Source organism: Vigna unguiculata, chromosome 4 (assembly GCF_004118075.2).
Source record: "Vigna unguiculata cultivar IT97K-499-35 chromosome 4, ASM411807v1, whole genome shotgun sequence".
NCBI classification, from domain to species: Eukaryota; Viridiplantae; Streptophyta; class Magnoliopsida; order Fabales; family Fabaceae; genus Vigna; species Vigna unguiculata.
The window spans coordinates 8,075,431-8,094,029 of NC_040282.1; the positions used below are offsets into that span (position 1 = coordinate 8,075,431).

General features: G+C 39.3%; 2 protein-coding genes across 2 annotated transcripts in view; both read right to left on the reverse strand.

The window, feature by feature from the left end:
- Positions 1 to 18,599, reverse strand: part of LOC114181862 — an 83,815-nt gene that overhangs the window by 61,206 nt on the left and 4,010 nt on the right. The window lies entirely within an intron of this gene.
- On the reverse strand, positions 1,525 to 3,076 carry LOC114181856 (squamosa promoter-binding-like protein 8). Its single transcript, XM_028068466.1, has 2 exons — positions 2,590 to 3,076; positions 1,525 to 2,454 (listed from the first exon to the last, which is right to left on the reverse strand). Exon 2 carries the CDS (start codon positions 2,442 to 2,444, stop codon positions 1,674 to 1,676), a length of 771 nt encoding a protein of 256 aa, XP_027924267.1. The 5' UTR covers positions 2,445 to 2,454; positions 2,590 to 3,076; the 3' UTR covers positions 1,525 to 1,673.

Here is an 18,599-nt window from a genome sequence, read left to right on the forward strand (position 1 = left end):
TTTTTTTGAATTTTTTTAAAAAATTAAAAAAATTGCCACGTGTCAAGTTGTCATCGTGCCACGTGGCAGTGACAGTGACACGTGTCAGTATTACGCCACGTGTTATTTTCTTAGTCTCAATTTGGTCCCTTTATTTTAATTTGTCTCAATTTAGTCCCAAATTTTGTAAAAATTAGCAATTTTATCCCTCTCCAAATTGAAATCAAATTTAATTTATGTATAAATGTACACAAATATTTCCATCAAAATTGATATTTCAAGTAAATATTTTTAACCAAATTAAGTTCATTTAATTAATATTTTACATTGAACTTTATTTAAAATGGTTTAAAAGTTGTTAATAGAAAATAATGTTAATAGAAAAAATTCATAAATTACCTAGTTCATGTTACAATAAAACACATATAAATTTAAAATTTTAAAACAATTTTAAGTAAAGTTGAATGTGAAACATAATTTTAACTAAACTTAGCTATGTTAAAAATATATAATAAAAATATCAATTTGAATACAAATATCAAATTTAATAAAAATATTTGTGTAACATTTATATAAAATTAAATTTTGTTTCAATTTGAAGGGAGACAAAATTGCTAATTTTTACAAAAATTGGGACTAAATTGAGACAAATTAAAATAAAGGGACCAAATTGAGACTAACAAAATGACATGTGGCGTAATACTGACACGTGTCACTATCACTGCCACGTGGCACGATGACAGCTTGACACGTGGCAATTTTTTTGATTTTTTTTTAAAAATTCAAAAAAAAAATTCAAAATAAAAAAAAATTCAAAAAAAATAATAAAAAATTCAAAAAATCGAGGAATTGACACGTGGCACTCCCTTTAACGGCGTCAACATTGACTTAACGGGAAGGGCGAACGTGAGACGTTTCAACAAAAAAGGGGACCATTTTGAGACTTTTAAAAATTTGGATACCATTTTGAGATTTTGACTCCAAAATGGGGAGCAAAGGCATAATTAAACCTAACTTCAATGTTTGATTGGTACTAAAATTAAAAAATATGAGACTAGAGTAGACTTCTTTCTTTGTTAACGAATATGATCTAATTAGTATGTGATGTTTTATTTTAATCTAATTTTATTTAATTTTTTATCGATTTAATTTTTTTTAAATATTCGGATAGAACGTGTGAAGAAGCATGACATAATTATATAACTAATTATAATGTGCTTTTTAAATATATGTATGCATGTGTGTATCCAAATTATAATCACTATGAAGATGCATCATGAATATGATTTTTTTTAACGTATGGCAAACTCAATCATTATCAACACTCTCCCAAGGGCAATTCCGTCTTTTCCACCTCACCCCTACATCCATGGAGAAACATCACCATTCTATGTTTCACACATTTTTATTAGTTTCTAAGAAACCAAGCAACGTAATTTTTCTAAGACCCACCCAGATTTTAATTTTAATTTCTATGTTGGGATCCAAAAAAAAAAAATAGGAACGAAAACGAGGGATGTTTTCGTCATTTCGTGAGGCTCCCGATTAAATAATGAAAATTTAATTTGAACTAAGTTAAAGCCGTGGTTGGTTCGGTGTGTTGTGTTGCAAAGTGAAATAAAATTGCTACGCGAGGGGTAGCGAAAAGACGGAAGTGCCCCTGGGAGAGGCGAACTCAATATCAATGATTGATGTTAATTTTCCGACGGTGAGGGAAGAGACAAGCGCCACCACCACAACCTGCTGCATTGCTGGCAGAATCGCTGAGTCAACCCGGCGGCGATGACGGTGGCGGCTTTGGAGTGGAACTCGCACACCTTGTGGCGGCGGTGGTAGTGCTTGGCCTGAGACAGATCAGCATTGCATCCCTCGGCCTGGCAGCGCGGGGAGTTGGAGGAAGCCGCCGAACCGGATTCCGCCGGCCGGGACCGACGGTAGAGACGGCTCACGAAATCGTCCTCGGAGGAGGAGAAATACGTCCGGCCACCGAGATTCAGGCCAATTCGTGAGCCGACAAAGTCCATGGGCCGGCCCACGTCCTCGGACTTGGGAACGAGGAGGAGTCCGCCCGGGCCGGGGCCGGGCCCAGGGCCGCAGTTGGCGGCGTTGACGTGGGGCAGCGGGTCAAGCGAGAGCATGGAAGGGGGTGGGGGGTAGGAGGCGGAGGACGTGCCGTGGAAGGCGCGTGGGTCGAAGAACGGGTGGTGGTGGTGGTGGTTGTTGACTTGGTGGTGGTGCGACTGCGGGTTGAAGTGGTGGTGGTGGTTGGTGAACTCGACGGTGGCGGCCGCGGCGGTGGTGACGGCGGAGTGAGTTGGCGCGTGCAGAAAGTGGTCGGGGATGAGCGAGTGCGACGCGTAGTGGTCGAAGATTTGACGGTGCGTCTGGTCGGAAGCCCCGGCGGCGGTCTCCTCGTTTCCGGTTAGCATTATTGAAGACGGGTTTCCCCATTCGTAGTCCAACATGTCTCAAACACTGCAAACACGAAAAAAGCGATAATAAAATAAGCCGGTAGGAACAAGAAGAAGGAAAGAAGAGATTCGAGAAAAATAAGGAAAATAAAAACATGGGTTTTGTTTTTTTAAGGAAGGGTTTATGAACAAGTGTTACCTGTGCGAGTTTGGAGAGTGAAGTGAAGTGAAAGAGTGAGAGAATAAAAGCCCTAATTTGGAGAGGTTGTGTTGTTGTTAGCTTTGGAACTTCATTTTCTTCTCTCTATCTTTCTTTCTCACCATAAATGGCGTGCACATTAAGTCTTTTTTTCTTTTCTTTCTTTCTTTTTTTTCTTCCTTGTGTTTCTCTGTGTGTTTTTCTTTCTCTCTCTCTCTCTTTTCACACTTGGTGGTTTAAGACTCTGCCTCTTTGCTAAATGGATGTGCGCTTAAAAGATCTCACTTTCACCCTCAAAAAGCTGAACCCTTTTGTCCCCTTTCTCCATCTCTCTCTCTTTCTCTTTCTCTTTCTCTTTCTCTCTATGCCAAGAAAAGTTACTACTCTTCTCTCTCTCTCTATTGGTGTGAGAGTGTGTGAGAGTTTGAGGGAAACTCAGTTTATGAGGCGGCTTCTGCAGACAGTGGGTAATTGGTGGGTGATCTGTACTGTGATATATGTTACAACTTCAATGGAAAAATTACCATCACAATCCAATCAAATTCCATCTTTTTCACTTTTTTTCAAAAGGTATAAACAAAACTTTACTACAATATCATTCACCCAATGAACTTCAATGTTATCCTTCGCCACAAAAATTCATAAAGGTCAAGTTTTTATTTTGCTTCAATTCAATTTTACCCCATATACAACAAATCCAGAAACTCACCATAAAATGGTTTTACATTCAAGTTCAAGCTTGTGGGCAGGCCAATCTAGTTATGAAATGAAAAAAGCAAGAATTTTTAATTTTTATTTTTTAGTTGAACGGAATGAACATGCAAAAACGTACGGAGAAATATATATTGATATTTTTATTTTGCGGTGCAGTGCAATGCAATATTACCCTGCTTTTGTGGCAGATAAGTTAGAGGAAGAAGGAGCATGGTGGTGATGGTGGGAGCAGTAATTAATTAGCAATGTGAGAAGTAGACAAAGCAATAAAACAAAAACTGATTAACCCGATTTTGAACTGAACAAGAGCAGAACCTAGAAAAATCAGAAGCAGTATATTTATAACATATGCCATCTAAATTAATGTTTTTTTTTCTTTTCGTGAGATCTAATAATGTTGTTGTTGGTGAGATGGGGTTAGTGAAGTGAAGAAGAGGGTGAGAATAAATTTTCGGACCCACAATCTGATTTTTGAGTTTGGTCCGTCTGATGAGTGGCTCCCAGATGATGATTAATTGTGATATATATATATGGCTAGGTGGATTTTGTGATTGCTTAATTGAATTTTCGCTTTCTTGCTTTTCCAAACGCACCCCTTTATTTCGTTTTTGAACATTTGAAAGGGACTCTTTAGAATAAGTGCAACTGCATCTGTTTCATTATTTCAGTGTAAAATGGCACCATGTTTTTTACATTAAAAGTTTCAACCCATGTGATTCTCCTCCTAATGAACCCAATCACTTTTTTATTTTTATTTTTTCAAATTCTTCCACCCACTGAGGTTTCTGATTAAGTCCCTGTGGTCGTGTTGTTAACTTCTGATTAAGCAAAGATTAGCATGCCATTTAATTCTACCTAAGAGGAGCAAAAAACAAAAATGGAAAAAGGTGTCAGTGCATAAATCAGATCTTACTTCACTTCTTAAATATCAACAGCTTTATTTATAGACTATACTGCGAAACATAAAGCCTTTTTCTTCTTTATCTTACAATCTTACTGCAACCACTGATATGTATTTTCAAAATCACCATTAAATCAACCTACTCCTTTGCAAAATCACTAAATGACTTTCTTACCAAACTCTTTTTTGCCCCTTTTAATTAATATCCCCACAAAAATATATAAACTTTGAATTTCAACAATTTCTTAAAATATATGAAGTACTTTACTGATGCATGATTATATACACTAAGAATGCAATCATCTTGAAGCAAATTAAAACATTCTCTACCTAAAGCTGTAGTTAATTATTGATCTCTGCATATGCACACATTCCAATGAGTTTGGGTTTTTGGTTGACTTGGGATTTTCCTCCTTGGAGGGTTTAGTTTCCATTACACTGATCTATGCAGCATGCAGAAATTCTGTGTGCACTTGATTTTGTACAAAAACAAAGTCACACATCTCTCTTCAGTACTATAGTCAGTTTGACATAACACAAGCTCATGCAGCATTGCAGCATTGCAGAAACAGATCCATAACCTATATCTATATATCTATATATAACTTCAGCCAGCAAGAAACAAAATGATATGATGTGAATATTGGAATTAAATGTACTTATGTAGACAAAACATGCATGCACCAAAATGTATTATTCTCTCACACTACTCACTGCACTCACTGACCATGCAACAACCTATAGCTACACCAAATTCTTCATATGAAAACTGTACTGTTCTTCTACTCATTACTGGGTTTTGATTATATATAGCATTTTGCAAGCTTGAGGATTGAATAGATGAAAAAATGTGAGTGTTGAAAGAGGTGAGTGTGTGTGAGAGAGAGAGAGAGAGTGAAAGAATTGCAGACATTAAATGGAGTTTTTGTGGTGATGATGGTTCCACATTATTATTAAGGGAAGAAAGAAAGAAAGAAAGAGTGAGTCAAATGTTGGGACCTTGTATGGCCCAAAAAGCAGCCATGCGAACCAAATTCTGCTGGAATTTCTGAAATTATCACGTGGGCTACCTCTCTACATTTTTTAATGATTCTTACAAAATTTATACTTTTCAAAAATGTAAGACTAGAATATTATAATAATAATTTGATATTTGAAAACGGATGTCATGATATAGGTCTAATAAATAAATATTGTTAAAATATTTTTTAGATAATTTTGATACTATTGTTAATCCTAAATCTTTTATGATATTTCTAGTTGATTCGAGACTTTTCATGTTTTAAGAAAACTTAAAAATATAACTGAAAAAATATATATATTTTAGAAATAACATCCTACTAATAATACTTTATGTAATAAATTACTTTGACAAGTTTTCTTTTATATCACTAAATGTTACTTGTTAATATTTTGTCAATGAGAGAAGTTGGATTCATAATTTCTGTCAGATCCTTTTTTTAAATCCTTCAAACCAATTATATATTTTTCAAATGTCAGTGGAAAGAGTTGAATACATAACATTTTTCATATTCATATTCTTTCGAACTCTTACAATTAAGACAACCTTATACCTCCATCTTGGTAAGCTTATTTTGTAACTGGACTTATTTTATAAAGTTTATTTAACATTTCAAGCGTGTTTCATAATAGTATTTAACTTAACATTAAAGCAAAAATGTGTCAAACAGTATAAACAACTCAAATATAATTTTGAAATACGTACGAAACATCAAATAAATTTAACAAATTTGATTAAAACGACTAAATCCACGTATTTCGAAAGATGAAGGACTAAATTTGTCCAAAATTTCGAAATGGACTAATTCTAAAATTCACTTAAAGTTACATATTTAACTCTTATTTTTATCATAAATGACTTTAATTAGCTTATAAAATGCGAGTCTTAATTTTTGGGTTCGTTTTTTTTTTTCATTTTCATATCTTTAATATTTATTGGAAATCTCTTTATATTAATCTAAAAGGAGACTTTATTTGAAAATGAAAACGTGCTTATCATGAAAGATTAAGCGAAAATGTGTTTTTCCTTCCGCGAGCACATGTTAGATCCTTAAATTTGATTTTGAGGAAGTTGTTTAAAACGAGTTTTGATGAAATTTAAGTGATAATGTTTATATGATGTCGCCTAACAGAAGTTCAGTAAATGTAAAAGCCAAGACAGACTTAAATGATAAATTTATTGATAGCAAAAAAATATTATTAAACATATATAATTTGATTTTAATATATTAATTTTTATTATGGATTTACGTGTTACATGATTTTAATTAATATGAAAAGTAAAAGAAAATATTCAAATTATTTTTTTAGTATCGTTAATATTACAAGAAAATAATAAACTAGGTTTAAATAAACACTTTTTACCCTAAAATGAGATTCTAAAGTGAGATGTTAATAGTTGATTAAGTCAATAAAAATAAATACTTTAAATTTAATTTCAACGGATTAAAAAATGTTAAGTCATTACAAAATTTAGTTATTTTTATTATGTAAACTTTGCATCAAGTTAACTGATTTTATTTTATTGCTTAAATCAAAAAGAAAAAGTTAGAGTCAGTGAATCAACTATAAATATCACAAATAATGTTAGTCGGGCTGGTTCTATATTGTAACTAGAATAAAAAAAGTTAATAGAATTAAATATGATGAAGTTAGTTTATATTTATTTAAGTTAGTGTGAATTTAGTTAATATTAGTCTAAATTATTTAATATTTATTTGTTAATGTTGATTTAGCCTATGCTAATAAAATCTATTTTTAATAATTATTTAAATTTATGTCACACTTAAGCCAACACTAATTTTACAATTTATAAATCTTCACTAATACAGATTTTGATTTTTAATTCGTCTTATATGTCCCGGTTGTCCAGGAACTGAAACATATAATGGTGCGGTGATATTTTTCACTAGTGCAGTTTTGGCCTTTTAACTCACGTTATAGGCCTCGGTTGTCGCTCAACCGAAGCATAAAATGGCGCAGTGGCAATTTTGTAATTTTTTTCAACTTTTATGCCTCGGTTCATTAGAAAACCGGTGCCAAAAGGTCTAATATGCTTCGGTTTTGAAGACTCGAAGCCTAAAAGTTGGCTAATATTTCAAAAATGCCATTATAGCAGTGACATTTGGCCTCGGTTGGAATTGAACCGCTGCCAAAAACTGTTTTTTGCCTCGGTTAAAATTGAACCGAGGCCAAAAACCAGTTTTCTGTCTCAGGTGGAATTGAACCGCTGCCAAAAATCGATTTTCTGCCTCGGTTAAAAATTGAACCGAGGCCAAAAGGTTCATTAGGGTTCAAAAATCGCGAATCACTTTTTTCCTCTTCTTCCTCGCGTGCACGTTCTCTCTCTCAGCCACCCACCTCCACTGCTGCTGTTGCACTCCGACCACTCACAACTACTAGACGTTTGACTCATTCGTGTTCTGGTTTGGCGAAGTGCGATTTGGGGCTTGCGAAGTGGGCATCAGTTCGTTGTGTTACAGGTGCGTGGTAGATTGGTGTTGTGCATGGATGGAGATCTGTGATTTAGGGTTTGTGATTTGCTGCAGATGGTTGATTTTGGTTTGCATTTATGCAAGAGTGATGTTCACATTTTTGTGTATGAAGAACATGGTGGTTGCACGATTCAAAAATTGCTCTTACGATGAAGGAGAAGACTACAGTGGCTACAGATCTTTCGTTTTGTGTTTCAGATCTGGCGGTGGTTGACGAAGTTGTGGTGTAACCATGGTGACTACCTAGGGTTTCTGGTGAAGAAGATGGGCAGAGAAGCACATATGGCCTCAGTTCTCAGCAGAACCGAGGTAGAATATGGAGCTTCTGCTTCGGTTGAGACCCGAGGTAAAAAGCTAACCTTTTTGGCCTCGTCCTAATATGCCTCGGTTCTAGAACCGGGGCAAAATGACAAAAATAACCGCTGCCAAAAGCCCTTCCTGCACTAGTGTTTGTAATTTCAAACTACTTTTAACATGAATCATATATAACTTTTAATCTAACAAAAACATTACTTTTACAATATGATTCACAACTAATTCTTATGTTTTATGACATGGTGTCTCCTATGAGATGAAATGTTTAACTTTGTGTTAATTATAATCTTTCACTATTTACATATTTCTAGAGAGTGACACTTGTACTATATATATATATATATATATATATATCATATCATATCCATTTACATATACATGTATATATATATATATATATAGATATATATATATATACATTACATATACATGTATATATATATATATAGATATATATATATACATATATATATATATATATATATATATATATATATATATATATAAATGAGTCATGATATAAATTATATCAAATTAGATATATACATATGCATTAAGAGTTAATAAAAATAATTATATTAGAATATGGTATAGTTATAATTATAACTTTTTTTCTTTTTTCTAAGTGTTTGAATCGAAACAAAAAGATAAAAATGTAAAATCGACGAAGAGATCAGAAAGTAGCATGAATTATAGATAGTTTGTTCAGAGATGAAGTGATTCCCAGTCGTAGGACCCATTCACTCTCCTCAGACTATCGACACGTGGCAGAGGGTAGCCACTTGGTTTTTCACTGCAGCGAGTACATCCAATATATGTCCAGTGGCAAGTGAAATGCTTCCGCTGTGGATAAGATAGAAAAAAAGAAAAAGAAAAGAGAGAGAAAAAAAGTGTTATCTCAAGAGAAAGACTAACAGAGACCATGACTAGTGTACGGAATGTCTCATACTAACAATTTTGCATCATCACTCATCACAAAATATATATATATATATATATATATATATATATATATTTTCCGATGCTTAAATATTAGAAAAATATTTATTTACCTATAACAAATATTATAAAATTTATAAATTATATGATGTAATAAAAAAATAAGTATAGTATAGACAAAATTAATATATATATATATATATATATATATATATATATATATATATATATATATTATTTAAATATTATTAACGTAATAGTAAATATATTTTTCTGCTTCTTAATAAACAGATTTTTTAATTTACGAGAAAATTATGTTTCTAAACTCATTAATGTCTTAGCTTTTATAATTAAGATGAGATATTTATGTTAATTTTTTATTATGAATTTAATGTGATAATAGTTTTTTTTTTTGGGTCAAATTTTTTTTCTTATTCTTTATTAAATCTACTTTTAGCTTTTTTATATTTTGCTGACTCATTTTAATTCTTAATATTTTCTTAATTTTTTACAATTTTTTTTACTAATTTTAGTCTTTTAATAATGTTTTCGTCTACCAATTTTTAATCAACCTGTTTAACCTACATACTGTCTAAACTAGGCCAATTTTTTTTAATGAACATTAAATGGATTTTGAACATTGAGAGTTGGAGGGAATTGCAAATTATATATATATATATATGTATATATATATATATATATGTATATATATATATATATGTATATATATATATATATGTATATATATATATATATGTATATATATATATATATATTCATTTTTAAGCTCATTTTCATGAAAAAAAAGTCTTACTGTTTCACAATTTCAAAAACTTTCTAGTACCTTAAAATCACAAGACATTGTCATATTAAACTTCAATTGAGAGATTAAAGACGATGTCAAATACAAAAATTGAGGAAATAGATTTCATAAAAAAAAATATTATTGAAGGACTAAAACCAATAAACAAATGTTAAGAAACTAAAAGTAATTTTATTAAAAATTTTAAGAATTAAAAACAAAATTTACGTAAAAAAAATGAATGTGGCTGTTATGTCATATTTATAATTCACGTGGTAAGTCAGATGATTTTGACAACATAATAATGGCAAGATCTAAATACATTAACTTGAAGTTGAGGAATAAAACTAATAAACATTTATTAAGTAAAAAAATTCGGAAAGATGAGAAATTTTAAAATAATATCTAATTACACTCCTATCATTTCCAAATAATCTTTTATAAAAGTGACTTTTTGGATTATCTATTGTAAAAGCATTTCGGAATAAATATTTTGAAATTTCTAAACATGATTTTTAAAATAGGATCTTCGAACTAAATTGTTTAGAATTCTAGAACACAGGAAAAATACTTCAAAAGAGTTTTTTAGAATAAACTTTTCTTAAGACATTTTTAGGAACACGTACAATACTTTTTAAAATACAATTTTTGAAACGAGTATTTTTTTTTTTTAGAATGAGTTTGTGTAAGCTCTTTTTTTTCAGTGTATAAAGTTTTTGGGCCTGGCCTTTTCGGAGGCTCAAGGCCAGCCCTTCAGTAGGACCCTATACCCTACATTGTCCGCTCATTTGGCTCTTGTCCCCTTTACAGAAGCAGGTTCCCCTCCCTCAAGACACTCTGTCCTTCAGCAAGGTTCTGCTAGGGCACGTACCATCTTCCATCTCCAAGCTAGCCTAACCCATCCGGTACTCTTGGTAAGTCGAACTCTAGAGCTTTAGTTTAATTCCTCCCTTTTTCTTCGCTGTTGAGCGCTTTGGGTATATTAGGGTTCGACCTCCTAACCCTGTGTTGGTTTGGATCTTCATGTTTCAGCTCTACTCTTGTTCTTGTAGTTGCTATACCCCATAGCTAGGGTTGGTTGCTTTTAGTACTCCAAAACAAAGGTAAGGGAAGCTAGATTCATCGATCTCGAACTATTCTTGGCTGTTTTTGGTCGTTTTTACGTTTATATGCGTGCATAGTGTGCTTTTGTTAGATGAAATTGAGTTGCATGTGTACTTGGGCGATGATCTGAGCCATTCTCGCCGCTGCTTGTGTGCTGACAGTGGTGAGATCTGTTATTCTCGCCCAAGCGAGCTCGTCTCGCCTAGGCGAGAGTACCAGAGTGCTCACTGCCACGAGAACTCGCCTAGGCGGCCCTTTCCCGTTTTGAGCGACGCAGAGTCTCGCTCAGGCGAGAAGGCCTCGCCTGAGCGAGATCTCGTGAAGCCTCCACTGTCGCGCGTCTCGCCTGGGCGAGAATTCGCTGTTTCTGTGAGGACAGCATCTCGCCTAAGCGAGAGTTCGTGAAGACCCCTCGTTGCATGTCTCGCCTGGGCGAGAGCCCGCTGTTTGAGTGAGGCCAGCGTCTCGCCTGAGCGAGTTCGCGAGAGTGGGCTATGTTTCCCTGGCTGTTTGAATGATTTGTTGCATGTACCGTTTAAATTATTCTTTCTAAATATGATGTGCGTGAATATACTTGGGTGCTTGGATTTTATGAACGAGATTGGTATGTTTGGTATGAGTGATGGCATGAATTACACATGATTATTGGGTGAAATGAGAATTAGATGTTTTGAGATAAAGATGGGGATATGGTATGAAACATGAATTTGTTGTGTGATAGGCGTAATTCCATGAGTCTCGTGGGGAGATCTCCTGGTGGCGTGTAGTGTATATATTAGGATAAGGATTCAAGTAAGGATCGCATCCCGAAACTCTAAAGGGTCAGTGAGTCTCAAGTAGAGCAAACTGACCCAAGTGGTGAGAGTAGCGGGAGGCCTTAGTCTTTGGCAGGATAATGGCCTTAGACGTTTAAAGGCTAACCTCGTGTGTGGTAGGGTGAAACCCATTGGCAATGGCTCTGCAGAGCAGTAGAGGCCACCACAAGTGCAAGCGTCCAGTGAATCCGATCCTAGTATATGTATCCGGATAATTGAGTCATAGTGTCCTGCTTGTTTGCTATAACATGATGTCCTGTGCCTATTGTGTTGCATGTTAAGGAATGTTTAAGTACTTGTCTGTTGTATCATGATAAGATCAAATTACACTAGCTTACCCTTACATTTTTGTGTGTGTTTCTGTTATGGTTCCTCTTTTGCGATGATCACCTTCTGGTGGGAGCAGATGAGAGGGAGGCTCGAGGTGGATCCGGGGGACGCAGCGGTGCGATCTAGTTTGTCTGTCTTGATGACCTTAGGGGCAGATTCATGGCCATGGGGCCTTTTGTAATGGTTGCCCAGTGGCAACTCCTTTTGCAAAACTGTTGGATTCTGTTAGTTTTCTTTTAGTTGTGGCATGGTTGTATGCCCAGGTTTTCCTCTAAGTACTCCTATGGATGACTGTAATAGTTACTTTTTGTACGTTTCATGTTTATCTGATTGGTTATCGTTATCAAAAATTTTGTGATGCTTTATTTGGTAGAGAAATCTATTAAAATGGGACGTCACACTTTTATGGTATCAGAGCCTTCGTTCCTAAGTGTCTGTGGGCTATGTGTTTGCTTAGCTTTCGTTGTGTCTTTCTTGTCATGTTTAGATGAGTTTCCAATCTAATCGAGTTCTGATGGTTCTTTCTGTGTGTCCAGTGTTATGGCACCCCCGCGTATCGCTCCTCCTCCACCCACTCAGGGCGATGGGCAAGATCTGGCCAGGGCGATCGAGGCCATGGCTGCTGCTTTGACTCAGCAAAGCAATGCCATGATGCAACAGCATGAGGCGGCAATGCAGCGCCAGGAAGCCTCTCTCGAGCAGCAGAACTTCATGATGCAGCAGATGGAAGCTGCTAGGCAGGCTGCAGAGGACGCTCAGAGGCAGCATGTGGATGCTCTCCGTCAGTTAGGAGAGAATGCTGCTGGTGCTCAGATGCATGGTCCTCATCCCCAACCTCCACCCCCTGAATGGAGTTTGGAAGACTTCTTAAAGCACCGCCCAGCCAAGTTTGATGGCAAGACGAGTCCCGACCAGGCGGACCAGTGGATGAAGGACATGGAGCGCATCTTTGATGCCAAGAGGTGCCCCGATGAGAGCAGGCTTGCTTTCGTTGTCTACATGCTCACCGGAGAGGCTGAGCATTGGTGGGCCAGCATGAAGCTGGTGATGGAGGAGAAACATGAGGATGTCACATGGGAAGCCTTCAAGAGGAGGTTTCTTTCGGAGTATTTTCCGGACAGCGTGAGGTACGCTAAGGAGGTAGAGTTCCTCTAGCTGACGCAGGGGAACAAGTCAGTAGCTGAGTACGTCGAGAGGTTCAAGCATCTGGGGCGTTTTTACACCATGCCGCTCGATGAGGAGTGGCGTTGCAGGAAATTTGAGAATGGTCTCAGAGGAGACATCCGCTTGATGGTAGCTCCACTGTCCATCAAGGACTTTGCGGCCTTGGTGGAAAAGGCCAGGGTTATGGAGCGCATGAAGGTGGAAGTGGAAGCCCAGCAGCCACCACAGAGGGTTAGCGGACCATCCGGGTCCAGGCCGAGAGTTGATGAAAAGAAGAAGCCGTATGCTAGGCCTCATCCACAGCCACAGGGGTCTAGAGGTTTTTCTTCCTCACCCAGCAGGATCCAGTGCCACCACTGCGGAGGACCGCATGTGAAGAGTTTCTGCCCACAACTATCCGGGTTTCGCAGATGCAACCACTGTGGCAGGGAGGGCCACTTTGGTAGAGATTGTCCCACTCTGAGGAGGACAGTTGCACGACCGTCACCACAGACTCCGAGCCAGACTTCGGGTCAGACTCAGCAGAGAAGGGGAGGCAGCAGGCCTCAGGCTACAGGCAGGGTTTTTGCGATGACCGGGTCAGAGGCAGCAGGTTCAGGTAACCTTGTGATTGGTTGTTGTGTGATATCTGGCAAGTCTTGTTGTGTGCTTTTTGATTCCGGGGCGACACACTCTTTTGTGTCAGAGTCTTGTGTGCGGGAGTTGAGTCTGCCGGTGTGTGAGCTACAGTTTGACCTCGTGGTATCTACCCCGGCATCTGGGTTGGTTAGGACTTCTTCAGTGTGTGCTAGATGTCCAGTTGAGGTAGAGGGGCGCGTATACAAAGTCAATCTTATATGCCTCCCTCTGCAAGGGCTTGATGTGATCTTAGGAATGGATTGGCTCTCTGCCAATCATGTTCTCATAGACTGTCGGGAGAAGAAGTTGTTGTTCTCAGACTCAGAGGAGCCTGAGTTATTGTCTTCTCATGGGGTTATGAAGGAAATCCAGGGCGGTGCACAGTGCTTTATGGTCTTTGCCAGGATAGAGGTTGAGAAGGAAGAGAGGATCACCGTGATACCAGTGGTCAGGGACTTTGAGGATGTGTTTCCCGAAGAGGTATCAGGTTTGCCCCCGAGGAGAGAAGTTGAGTTCTCCATAGACTTGGTACCGGGAGTCGGCCCTGTGTCGATAGCTCCTTACCGCATGGCCCCAGCAGAGTTGGTAGAGTTAAAGAAGCAGATAGAGGAATTGCTTGAGAAACAGTTTATAAGGCCGAGTGCTTCGTCGTGGGGAGCGCCTGTTTTGCTTGTGAAGAAGAAGGACGGTGGCTCAAGGTTGTGTGTGGATTATAGGCAGCTGAACAAGCTGACTATTAAAAACAAGTACCCCTTGCCGAGAATTGATGATTTGATGGATCAGCTTCATGGGGCATCAGTGTTCTCCAAGATTGATCTTCGGTCGGGTTATCATCAGATTCTGGTGAAGGCAGAAGATGTTGAGAAGACTGCTTTCAGATCCAGATACGGGCATTACGAGTATGTTGTCATGCCATTCGGTGTGACTAATGCCCCGGCTTTGTTCATGGATTACATGAACTGGATCTTCCGTCCGTTTTTAGATAAGTTTGTCGTGGTCTTCATAGACGACATTCTCATCTACTCCAGGACGCAGGAGGAACATGCCGAGCATCTAAGGATAGTGCTTAGCATTTTGAGGGAGAAGCAACTGTTTGCTAAGTTGTCCAAGTGCGACTTCTGGATGAGAGAGGTACAGTTCTTGGGGCACGTGATATCAGCTCAGGGTATAGCTGTGAATCCAGCTAAGGTAGAGGCCGTGATACAGTGGGAATGTCCCAAGTCCGTGACGGAGATTCGAAGCTTCGTGGGTTTAGCTGGCTACTATAGGAGATTTATAGAGGGGTTCTCCAAGATAGTGGCACCCTTGACCCAGCTAACCAGGAAAGACCAACCGTTTGCATGGACTGATAGATGTGAAGAGAGCTTCAGGGAGCTTAAGCAGAGGTTGACGAGTGCTCCAGTGTTGGTAATCCCGGATGTGAGTAAACCCTTTGAGGTTTACTGTGATGCCTCTCATCAGGGCCTTGGGTGTGTCTTGATGCAAGAGAGGAAGGTGGTGGCTTATGCTTCAAGGCAGTTGAAGGTTCATGAGAAGAACTACCCCACTCATGACCTAGAGTTAGCAGCGGTGGTTTTTGCTTTGAAGATGTGGAGGCACTACCTGTATGGTGCGCAGTTTCGTGTGTTTAGTGACCACAAGAGTTTGAAGTACCTCTTTGATCAAAAAGAGCTGAATATGAGGCAAAGGAGGTGGATGGAATTTCTAAAGGACTATGACTTCGAGCTTCTCTATCATCCAGGGAAAGCGAATGTGGTGGCAGACGCACTAAGTAGGAAGACAGTGCATGTGGCACACTTGATGATAAAAGAGATGGAGTTGCTAGAGAGCTTCAGAGACTTGAAGCTACAGTTTGAGTTGGAACCAGAATTCATCAGGTGTAGCACCTTGGTCATATCTAGTGACTTCTTGGGCTTAATCAGGGAGAGGCAAGCAAGGGATGTTAGTCTACAGAAGGTAAAGGAGTTACTGGGATCGGATCAGGCCAAGGAGTTTGCCTTGGGCAGTGATGGTGTGTTGAGGTTCAGAGGCAGGGTTTGTGTACCAGAGGATGTCGAGTTGAGGAAGTTGATCCTTGAGGAAGGACACAAGAGTCGTCTTAGTCTGCACCCTGGCATGACTAAGATGTACCAAGACCTCAAGGAGAACTTTTGGTGGCAGGGCATGAAAAAGGAAGTTGCATAGTTTGTATCGGCCTGTTTGACTTGTCAAAAGGCAAAGGTGGAGCATCAGAAACCTGGTGGAACGCTTCAACCCTTAGATATTCCGGTGTGGAAGTGGGATAGCATAGCCATGAATTTTGTTACCCACTTGCCTCGCACCGTGAGAGGACATAATGCTATATGGGTAGTGGTGGATCGTTTGATGAAGAGTGCTCACTTTTTGGCGGTGAATCTCAGAATGTCTATGACCAAGTTGGCCCAGCTCTACATCCGTGAGATAGTGAGACTTCATGGAGTGCCTAGTAGCATAATGTCTGACAGAGACCCCCGGTTCACTTCCAGGTTCTGGCAGGCACTGCAGGAGGCTATGGGTAGCAGGTTGAGGATGAGTTCTGCTTATCATCCTCAGACGGATGGCCAGTCAGAGAGGGTGATTCAGTCCTTGGAGGACTTGCTGAGGACTTGTATCTTGGATCACCTTGGCAGTTGGGACGAGGTGTTACCGCTGGTAGAGTTTACCTATAACAACAGTTACCAAGCGAGTATAGGGATGGCGCCTTATGAGGCTTTGTATGGGAAAAGATGTAGGACCCCTTTGTGTTGGTACCAGGACGATGAGTCAGTTTTGGTAGGACCTGAGTTGCTGCAACAGACCACAGAGAAGGTGCAGTTAGTGAGAGATAGATTGCAAGCATCTTGGAGTCGGCAGAAGGCATACGCAGACCGAAGAAGGAGACCCCTAGAGTTTGAGGCTGGGGAACATGTGTTCTTGAGGGTGACCCGAACCACTGGTGTGGGGAGGGCTATCCGCTCGAGGGAGTTGTCACCTAAGTTTTTAGGTCCGTATCAGATCTTGAGGAGGATAGGGCCCGTGGCTTATGAGGTTGCATTGCCACCCCAGTTGGCTAATCTACACCCAGTCTTTCATGTCTCACAGCTACGGAAGTATGTTTTTGACCCATCGCATGTCTTGGAGGTAGAGGATGTGCAAGTCAGGGAGAATCTCCAGGTAGTGGTACAGCCCGTGGCTATAGAGGATCGTCAAGTTAAGGAGCGGAAGGGCAGAGCCACGAGTCTTGTGAAGGTCATCTGGGACCGGAGGACAGGTGACGCAACTTGGGAGCTAGAGGAGGAGATGAGGAGTTCATATCCGCATCTGTTCTGGTAAGTCTAATTTTTCGAGGACGAAAAATTTTTGTTGTTTGGGAGATATTGTAAGCTCTTTTTTTTCAGTGTATAAAGTTTTTGGGCCTGGCCTTTTCGGAGGCCCAAGGCCAGCCCTTCAGTAGGACCCTATACCCTACATTGTCCGCTCATTTGGCTCTTGTCCCCTTTACAGAAGCAGGTTCCCCTCCCTCAAGACACTCTATCCTTCAGCAAGGTTCTGCTAGGGCACGTACCATCTTCCATCTCCAAGCTAGCCTAACCCATCCGGTACTCTTGGTAAGTCGAACTCTAGAGCTTTAGTTTAATTCCTCCCTTTTTCTTCGCTGTTGAGCGCTTTGGGTATATTAGGGTTCGACCTCCTAACCCTGTGTTGGTTTGGATCTTCATGTTTCAGCTCTACTCTTGTTCTTATAGCTGCTATACCCCATAGCTAGGGTTGGTTGCTTTTAGTACTCCAAAACAAAGGTAAGGGAAGCTAGATTCATCGATCTCGAACTATTCTTGGCTATTTTTGGTCATTTTTACGTTTATATGCGTGCATAGTGTGCTTTTGTTGGATGAAATTGAGTTGCATGTGTACTTGGGCGATGATCTGAGCCATTCTCGCCGCTACTTGTGTGCTGACAGTGGTGAGATCTGTTATTCTCGCCCAAGCGAGCTCGTCTCGCCTAGGCGAGAGTACTAGAGTGCTCACTGCCACGAGAACTCACCTAGGCGGCCCTTTCCCGTTTTGAGCGACGCAGAGTCTCGCTCAGGCGAGAAGGCCTCGCCTGAGCGAGATCTTGTGAAGCCTCCACTGTCGCGCGTCTCGCCTGGGCGAGAATTCGCTGTTTCTGTGAGGACAGCATCTCGCCTGAGTGAGAGTTCGTGAAGACCCCTCGTTGCATGTCTCGCCTGGGCGAGAGCCCGCTGTTTGAGTGAGGCCAGCGTCTCGCCTGAGCGAGTTCGCGAGAGTGGGCTATGTTTCCCTGGCTGTTTGAATGATTTGTTGCATGTACCGTTTAAATTATTCTTTCTAAATATGATGTGCGTGAATATACTTGGGTGCTTGGATTTTATGAACGAGATTGGTATGTTTGGTATGAGTGATGGCATGAATTACACATGATTATTGGGTGAAATGAGAATTAGATGTTTTGAGATAAAGATGGGGATATGGTATGAAACATGAATTTGTTGTGTGATAGGCGTAATTCCATGAGTCTCGTGGGGAGATCTCCTGGTGGCGTGTAGTGTATATATTAGGATAAGGATTCAAGTAAGGATCGCATCCCGAAACTCTAAAGGGTCAGTGAGTCTCAAGTAGAGCAAACTGACCCAAGTGGTGAGAGTAGCGGGAGGCCCTAGTCTTTGGCAGGATAATGGCCTTAGACGTTTAAAGGCTAACCTCGTGTGTGGTAGGGTGAAACCCATTGGCAATGGCTCTGCAGAGCAGTAGAGGCCACCACGAGTGCAAGCGTCCAG